This window comes from Antrostomus carolinensis, unplaced genomic scaffold (genome assembly GCF_000700745.2).
Source record: "Antrostomus carolinensis isolate BGI_N321 unplaced genomic scaffold, ASM70074v2 scaffold29124, whole genome shotgun sequence".
In the NCBI taxonomy this organism is placed as follows: domain Eukaryota; kingdom Metazoa; phylum Chordata; class Aves; order Caprimulgiformes; family Caprimulgidae; genus Antrostomus; species Antrostomus carolinensis.
This window is the reverse complement of record NW_010311828.1, coordinates 2,715-11,568: the sequence shown is the minus strand read 5'-3', so window position 1 is coordinate 11,568 and position 8,854 is coordinate 2,715. Positions and strand designations below refer to the sequence as shown.

Below are 8,854 nucleotides of genomic sequence, written 5' to 3'. Positions count from 1 at the left end.
GGAAGGGACATGTCAAGTGCGAGCGGCAGCGGAAAGCAGCAGCCCAGAGAGCGCTCGCAGCAGGCTGTGGTTTACTGACTTCATCGCAGTCCTTAAAGGAAATTAGTACGTAACAGATATTGTGGTCAAACAACAAAACAAAACAGCCAACCTGGGGCCTTGGCACCTCCTTTGAACACCATGTGCCCTTGGCGTGCACCCCACAGCCGCTTACAGCTCAGCCTCTTTTCCACATTACCTGCCCCGTATTTTGAAGAACACTTCAGGCAGATGGTGCCCACCTGAGCCTGGCTGGTGCCTGTTGTTCCCCTGAACTGCACAGTCACTCCTGAGCAGAGGAAACCTATTGACATGCTGCAGCTCTGGTAGCTTGTGCCAGAAGAGAGGGTCAAATCTGACTCCAGTAGACTATAGAAATCCAGTTAATGATGGCAGCCCAATTCGCCTCACTCACCCTCAGTAACACTTCCAGGTACTCTAAAAAAACCCATCGGACAAAGGGAGGTCATTCTGAAGTGGGAAGGAGATGCTAATTTCTCAAAGGCCACCTATTTGCTCTACTCACAGAAGTGGGGAAAACTAAACTAAACTAAAATCAACAACCGTCCAAAAGGCAAAAAATGGTAAAAGGTGGGCGAATCACAACCTTGATCTTTCCAGTGTCTCCCATTTTGTGCAAGACTTCAGACTGGCTGTACCAGGTCTGTCTCTTTCCGGTTGTAACTAGAATCATTCAGTGTGTAGAGTCATTCAGGGTGTTCCCCTTCTGTGTCTTCTCACAAGTCGGGTACAGAATAGCTACAAGATTTCTGTATCCAGCTGCTAAAAGGCAAAGGGCTGCGGATCCCTCTGAAAGAGCCGACACTCTGTTTAACATAATGCCAAATTTTAATTTTCCAAAAATAAGCCTTTGAATCACCTGAGAGGAACAGAGAGATCTTTAGACTAGCTAATGGAAATGTGTTTTAAAACAAACACTCACCCGATGAGTTTGCAGCACTGAGCACTAACCTAGAAACCCTGAATAAGAGTGAAGCCTGCTTTTATGGCTAAATTTAAGAGAAACACAAGAAGAAAAACAAATAAATAACAACAAACATTTATTAATCGTTGCTTATAGTGACATAGAATCTCTTTTACACATTGCTCATATGTAGAATTCTGCTTGCAGTCTCCTGAAGAGATACAACAGCATTTCTCCCAGTTACATCAATGAAAACCCATCTTCACCTTCTGGAAAGTGGTGTACCCTTTTCTTTCAGTTGTCCAAGTTCTCCTGGAAACAAACAAAAACCCCATGTGTATGTGTTTGAGAGAAAGAATTCAAAGCAGGTTTAAAGGAACTGGCAGGAAGAGAAGGATGCAGGAGGGAGGGACGAGGGACCTGCCTCCTGCTGCGACCCCCTCCCAGACCAGCTTCATCCCTTCCCCTGGCGAAACCCACCCAGGGGGGTCTGTAAAGCTTTTTGTACAGCCCATCCTTCATTATGTTGTTTCTCATCTCAGGGAGCATGTCGAGCTCCCAAGATACCGAGATAAGGAATTAAACCCTGAGACAGAGAAGCAGATGGGAAGTTTGATGCTGACTGCAGGAAGCCATGAAGAGGTGTTCAGCAAAGCCCCACTCCCGGGGCTACAGGCAGGGTTAGCGGGTGCACACCCGGGTGACGCGCTGGGTATCAGTGACGAGCCGAGCGAGGCAAGCGGGAGAGGTGAGAGAGACAAAGGAAGAGCCATAAACATTCAGGCAAACATCACCACCACCTTCACCTTCATCCTTACCCATCCGCCACAGGCCTCAATGTAGTTCCTCACTTGAGAATTTCCATTAATCACTTCTATGAGGTGGCTGGGACGCACCACAGTTGGGACTTTCTTAGCAACATGTATTAGCAATTTCACAGAAACACAGAGAAAAGCTCTCTCGTAGACCAGCTCGGGGTTCTGGTCACTCCAGCACCGGCTCAGAGAGTCCACAGCAGCCCCAAACTTCTCCATCTGCAGGAATCGAGAGGGCAGCTTGAGCTTCTTTTTAAATGACAGTGTGATAAGTAAGTCTTGGCCCAAAATCCGTGGCGTAAGCCATGCTGCTCCCCAGGCTTTTGCTGTTCTCCCACCCAGGGCTGGCCCATGGATGAGGAACAGGCCAGGCCAGGCAGGACAAGTTGCGCTTTACCTTTCCCTTGAGCACTTCAACAAGAGCCTCTGAGGAAACCCTTTCAAAATCCATGTTGCACTGGTCCCCCATCCGCCGCAGGCGACTGGCGACCACAACTGGGTCAAACTGGGTTGGAGGGTCCCTTGCCAACCTCATGGGCTCTGGAGCAGAGAGAGCAGGTGAGGGGCTTCAGCAGAACACATTAAAGGCAGAGAAAGAGAACAGGCGCCGGCAGCCCAACCTCTTCAGCTGTCCGCTGCGTCCTAAACGCTGCCTTCAGCGGGCGCTACGGCAGCGACTAAAGCACTTGGGGATGAACACAGACAAGACACATTGGGAAATGTAAAAGCACAGCCCCTTGGAAACACCACACAGCCATTCAGGTACTGATGGATTCACGGGGACCAGGGGCTCTGTACCACGGGTTTGTCCAGGTCTCTCTCCTCCCACCTCGGTTGCTTCTTGTTTCATGCTCAAGTCTCAGTTCGTCCCCCCTCCTTTTTCTCCAAGGGCATCCCTAAGGCTTCTCTTTTACGCCTCCAGGCTTTTCACAGCTCATTCCTCCCAGGCTGCCAGGAGAGAGCAAGGAAGGTCAGAGGTTGGAAAACATCTCACTGTCCTCCTGACTGCAGTGACACAGCAGCATCGATTGGATGGCAAAGTCCTGCCTGCATTCCCCAGCAGCTCGAGGCTGCAGATCATCATGTGCAGCCTTTGGAGAATTTAGGTATTAAATACATGAGGTCTCTTCTAGAAGACTGCATATGACCCAAATTTGGGAAGGTTTCAACAGAGGAACAAAAGGTATATTTTACAAATCTCAAGTACATAAAACCAGTAGAACTTCTCAGCTAAACTACTTGAAGGGTGTTGGGGGGAGCACCTCAGTCAAAGCGTTTTTTCCCTTAAAGCATCCTGAGGGGATAAAAACAACAGAATATTTTTTTTCTAAATATTACCAAAACAAGGTTCAGCCAGAAGGAGCTACCCAAACCATTTCCACGTTTTACAGTCACAGGGAACTGAAAGCAGGATCTTTCGACATAAAGCAGTGGACGACTATCTGAAGACATCACTTCCTACTCCAACACCCTCCCTCATCCAGTCACTCATCCCAGTTTAGCTCCTCTGGTCCAGTACTCGCAGCCCTGGGCAGAAGCCTGTGGCTCCCGGGCTCTGGGGCAGCTTCCCAGCACTCAGGACAGTGGAGGCAGAGACACAAGCATCTCATCCAGGAGAGGGAAATGAGCCATATGCTAAGAGAGACTTTGTATTTAGGCAAAGTATTTGTATTTGATAAGGACAGTTAAAACCTCTCCCACCCCACTGGTTCACAGCAAGTTACTCAGGACCCGTGTGGGACAGAGCAGCTGGTGGCACCTCCCTTGCCAGCACTGCCAGCACCCGCAGCCCAAGGAGGGGAAAGCGGGACGGCTGATCCCCACAGCCCCCATCGCCCAACCCTGCCAAGGAAAACTGCGGCTGTGGGCTGCCCAGGATTCAAACCACCTTACCCTGCTCTCACTTTTCCCCCACAACAGAGACAGCTTGGAAGTCATCATGAGCCTGCATTGCAGGAAACCAAACAACCTCAAGCTACAGCCTCCTTCCTTCAAGTGTTCAGTCAAATCCCTCCTGTCACCTGCAGCAAACAAACCATTTTTCCCTCCCCCGGAGGCCCTACCTCCCGAGTCCGTCTCCAGGCTCCGGCAGTCACTCTCATCGTCACCCAGGAGGTCAGAGAACAAGGCTTCCACAACGCACTCCGTCTGCTCCTCGAAGGTTGCCATTGCCGTGTGTCTCCCCGCCACAGCCCTGCTCTTTGCAGGTGAGCTTTGCCTCTGGATTTTGGCTTCCTTTTCCCAGAGCCACACAGGTTTTTCCTTCTGGGAAGAATATGACCCCAGACTCCTCCCCGGGACAGTATGATATGCCAATATTTATTCTCTTAACTGTCGTCATTCAAGCTATGGGTGTGGTTTAGTTTCAAAATAAGTCATTTCTGTTCAGATGAACTGAAATAAACATTTACAAGTTATCAAAGACTGCTGACCTCTTCATTCATCAAGAAAGGTGTCTGGATAACAGGCTAGAAGCTCCAAATCCCATCACAGACAGACTACACCTGCTCCAGCCACAGTGGATTAAACAGTAGCTGCCAACAAGTTATCAACTGGTTTTTTTTTCTGAAAACTGCATAATGTCAATGCTCCAGTGCAGCTCTCCAGGACAGGAATACAACATATGCATCAAGACACTGGAACGTCATAGGAGCCCTGGTACAGCTGACTTATCTACCTTTGAATTCACCCGCAGGTAGCTCACCTGTTACAGTAATTTGGCATAGGAGACTGAAATGAATTGTTGCACAATTGCTCTTTAAAAGAGGCAAGAGCAGGACTGCAGTCCTCTCCGGATCCACGGTACTGATCAGACTGACCTGATCCCACAGACTTCAGAGCTGAACGAGCAAGTACTCCAGAAAACAACCAGGAATGATTTTCATTTTTATTAGGAAAATCAGAAGTAAAGTCTAAAGCTGTTGTTTAACAGTGACAGCAGTGCTTCAGTGAAGTGTGTGGAAGGCACATTGCAATTTAAAGGTACAATACAGTCATTAAAAGAAATTAAAAATTACAAGAAATCTTACAGAATAGGGTTAACAAAGCCACTCCTCAGAGTACCATAAAGCCCCGGTACAGTCACCTATGCACTTCGACCTTAAGCCAAGGAGCCTTCTCCAGGGTTTTGCCACTGTGTGAAACACGGCTGTGACAAGGACACTTTTCATGACACTGTACAAAGTCCGACTCTCCGCAACTTTCAGTAGAGCAGATGGAGTGCTATCAACAAGTTCTTCAAAAAACAAGTATAACTTTAAAACTGCAAGAATGTAGTCACGCAGCACTGTACAATCTCATGTAGTGTATGGTGAGGACAGGATGACAGCACTGCACAGAAGTAAGTACAGAGAAAACATTTAAATACCCGTTCTAGTGACAAAGTAACAAATGGTAAAAATCAGCATCAGCAAAAATTTAATATTCCATAAAGGTTAATTATCTAAACAACAATTCTTCCATTATCAGTGTGAGTATCAAGGACTGACAGCTCATTGAAATGGCCGAAGTGATGCAGGCTACAAACCTCATGCCCTGTTAACTCACACAAACACACCATGCACAACCTGCACGCTCCTGCATTTTCGTGTGGTAGCCCTGAAGGGGGAATTTCAGAGAGGGCGATTCATGATTACAGTAACATTTCAACTAGAAAATACACTTTTTTCTCTGGAGAAATAAAAATACCTTTTCTAGTGAGCACTCATCTCTGTCCCTGTCCACCCATCTCTGACACAGCAGAGCTCCGTTCACTCATAACGGGGCTACTATCAAAATCCACCTATCAGACAGAAAACTAAATCACACGTAAAGGGAGCCAAGAACTAAATACTTCTCTCTCCACTGCACTGTTCCTCTTAATGTGAGATTAGGAGCAGAGTCCTGGAGTCTCTGAACTGTTTCTTGAATTATTTACAACTCTCATGAAAAAAACCTGTCCGAAACGCACCCCTGAATTTTGTTCATTTCTGGTTCCATCGGTCACGTTCATATCTTGTGACAATCACCATAGATGCCACCACTCCTGTGACTCACACCAGCAGCAGCGGGCTCATGTGCTACCTTGTCCTTTCCCCAGCCCAGAGGGAGGACAGACCATTCACCAGCTGCAGCAATCCTGTACCTGCTGCTACGCACACACACACAAGCCTGCCAGGCCCAGCTCTGCTCCAGGAAAGGGCTGCTAACCCTCTCACAGCTTCAATGTACAAAACCAGCATCAGGTATGGCAAATGAGGCCAGAAAAAGAAACTTTTCCTGTGCCTTGAGCAAGCACCCTACTGGGAAAAGGGAACAGTCAGGACCCCAGTCCAGCTACGGCCCCCAGGACCGTCCTTAACACCGAGACGAAGGTTTGCAGAGCCTCCGGCTTTGCCTCGCTCTGCTTCACTGAAACCTGCATCTCCGAATCTGCCACCTCAAGCAAGAGCTCCGTTAGGAAGAGGCAACCTGTGTCATCCTGAGCACTGAGATAAGCTTTCCACGGCTGGACACCAGCTTTGCTCATAGCAATAGTCTGGATGTGGACAACATGAAGAGCCGTCTGTACAGCATCCGGATGAACAATCCCACACCAGGGCAGAGAGAGCTGGCAGCTCGTGTCCAAGCTCAGCCAGGTCTTCTCAAACCGTTCTGCAGTCAGGTAAACATCAGGAATTAAGGTCAGGCTGCCTGTATCGGGATGAACCTTGAGGACTTCTTTATTCCCTTCAGGAATCAGTGACTCTGAAATGAAACCACAAACACATGAGATGCAGCATTTAAGGCGCAGCTCCCCGTTTCACAAAGAACATCCTATGGAGCCATCAGATGAAGAATGCTAGAAGCACAGTGCCTTCAGCAGTGATCAGCCATGCACTGCACAAGACAGAACACTAAGACAGCATTCTGGAAGCACTCTGGTCTTCTTCCAAAGCAACCCACGGGAGAACATCTACTGACAAGGGGAAAATAGATCCCAGAGCAAGGCGAGGAAGGTTACCTGTGTCTCTGCTCCTGGAGTCAGTAACAGAACAAGCGTAAGAAGGTTCTGGTGGCTGGTGAGCCTTGACCAGTGCCCAGCGTTCTCTGCCATAAACTGGTGCAAGAGTATTAAACTCTGAAGCCCATGCATTCACAGGTCGCTCAGTTTGGTCTTCCAGGAGCCCCAAAGAAGGGTCAGACTTGGGGCTACACAGGACCCGTTTCACTTCTTCCACACCGGACTGCAAAAGGCGATAGTAGAACAATCCTCGGTCTCGTACTGCCATATCCATCTCCTCCTCTGGGAATTAGAGAGATGCAATTTATGGAGAATTCTATCATCCAGATTTCCCCAAAGTACTAACCCTTAATAACTAAAAACAGATTCACAGGGATACAGTGTAAGTCTGTTACACTCATCAATCAGGCAGCTGGGGTCAAGTAGCAACCTAAGGCATAAAGCCACCTCACCTTGCCATCCTGGATGGTCCCCTCACAGCTAAGAGGCTGTCACACAGCATCCACACACTGGGGACACTGCCAAACCAGGTCCCAAAAAGCTTGTACTACAGCTTTAGTGAAACAGAATGAAGGGAACCCACCAATGCAGTGATAGAGCAGTCTCCCTAGCATGTCCTGACACTCAGCAGGACGAGACAGGAAGAGTCGCACCAATGCTGTCAGAAGCTCCATCTTCACTGCTGGGAACATCTCCGATTTCACATTCTCCACAAAGTCCTCTAAAACATAGGGGGCATTTGGGACTTTCTCACCATGTGCACCCAGGAGCCAGATCAGCGCTTGCTTGCCCTGAAGGAACCACAGGAAAAATAGCAAAGAGGTGCTGTTTACCAGAAAGATAGTGCATGATACATGAAATAAACCGATAGGAGAGAACAAGTCTTTTGAAGATGTCTGATCTTTGTCCTGCCAATTGCAAAAGCCAAACAGTCATTGTCCACCCATCCTCAACAGCTGCCAGCCCCAGGCACAAAGCCACCTTACCTCACTGTCCTGGATGGCATCCTCACAGCTGGGCAGGGCCCGACACACCGCATCCGTGCACTGGGGACACAGCCAAACCAGGTCCCGAAAAGCCTGTACTACCGCTGCAAAGAAACAAAATGCTCAGCATTCCCCAAGAGTTATAAAACTGGGTGGGGAGATCCAAAAAACCCCACTCAAGAGACTTTGTAAATTTTAACCAGGGAGGCCAGTGCGTTGCTCTTGCTTGTGACTATGATTTGAGACATACTTCTTCAAACTCCCATGACACTGTGTTTGTCAGAGCAAAGTTGCATCAAGTCTAAAATAAAGCACTGAAACTTCAGGTTGTTCCTCTGGCTGCTGGAAAGGATCTCTCTTCTGGACATTCCCCAGTCTTTAAAAAGGCAGTGACTCATGATGCTTCAGAAACACAAGGTTAGAATGACAAATTAAAACTAACACCAATTCAAAACGAGTCTCATGAACTTTAGGTCAAAATTTTAAAGGCTCTGCTGCCCACTCACAGAACACGAGCAGCTTCTAAGACTTAATTAAACAGCAGAGTGCAAGCGTGTCATTTTCCAAACTGAAAGCAAGACCATTTAAATGAGAGGGCAGAAACAGCAATGATATGAAGTTAGATCTGAGGGCAGCAGAAGAAAAAGAGGTGCCTGGGCACAACTGAATCATACTATTATATGAGGAACAGAAATCACACAGATTTAAAAGACACAGGCTAAGAGTCCCAGTCAGAAAGAACTCAAAATCAGATCTATTAATCATCTTGGCCCTCAAACAGCCACTAAAATGTCTCTGCTGAGTCCCTCACTCCTAAGTGAGCAGGCAGCAGCCAGAAAGGAGCCTCCACATGGGACCATGAATGCAGCTGTGACCACCTTCCCCTTCACTACAAAAAGCAGTTCCTAAGGGAAGAAAACACACAATGTCCGGTCACATCACATGCCCCCACTCCACTAGGAAGACTTCCACCTGAAGATGCCAATTAAATTAACAGCCAAATGCCTTTCAGAACCCCAAGTTTGGGATCACAAGCCCCAGCAAGGCCACTTCCTGAAAGCATAAGCCAGACAAACAGCCTGCAGATGATTACCTGAAGTGATATGCT

At 47.9% G+C, this 8,854-nt stretch overlaps 2 protein-coding genes across 2 annotated transcripts in view; both read right to left on the bottom strand.

Annotated features, from left to right (window-relative positions):
• Nucleotides 1–1,258: 1,258 nt before the first annotated feature.
• Nucleotides 1,259–3,948, bottom strand: BCL2L15 (BCL2 like 15). Its single transcript, XM_010166859.1, has 4 exons — nucleotides 3,843–3,948; nucleotides 2,177–2,319; nucleotides 1,783–1,998; nucleotides 1,259–1,276 (listed from the first exon to the last, which is right to left on the bottom strand). Exons 1-4 carry the CDS (start codon nucleotides 3,946–3,948, stop codon nucleotides 1,259–1,261), a joined length of 483 nt encoding a protein of 160 aa, XP_010165161.1.
• Nucleotides 3,949–6,076: 2,128 nt separating this feature from the next.
• Nucleotides 6,077–8,854, bottom strand: part of AP4B1 (adaptor related protein complex 4 subunit beta 1) — a 5,484-nt gene continuing 2,706 nt past the window's right edge. Inside the window, 5 exon segments of the mRNA XM_010166858.1 lie at nucleotides 6,077–6,504; nucleotides 6,761–7,042; nucleotides 7,344–7,551; nucleotides 7,747–7,850; nucleotides 8,840–8,854. The exon segment at nucleotides 8,840–8,854 is cut by the window's right edge and continues 19 nt beyond it. Coding sequence (XP_010165160.1) covers nucleotides 6,077–6,504; nucleotides 6,761–7,042; nucleotides 7,344–7,551; nucleotides 7,747–7,850; nucleotides 8,840–8,854 — 1,037 coding nt within the window.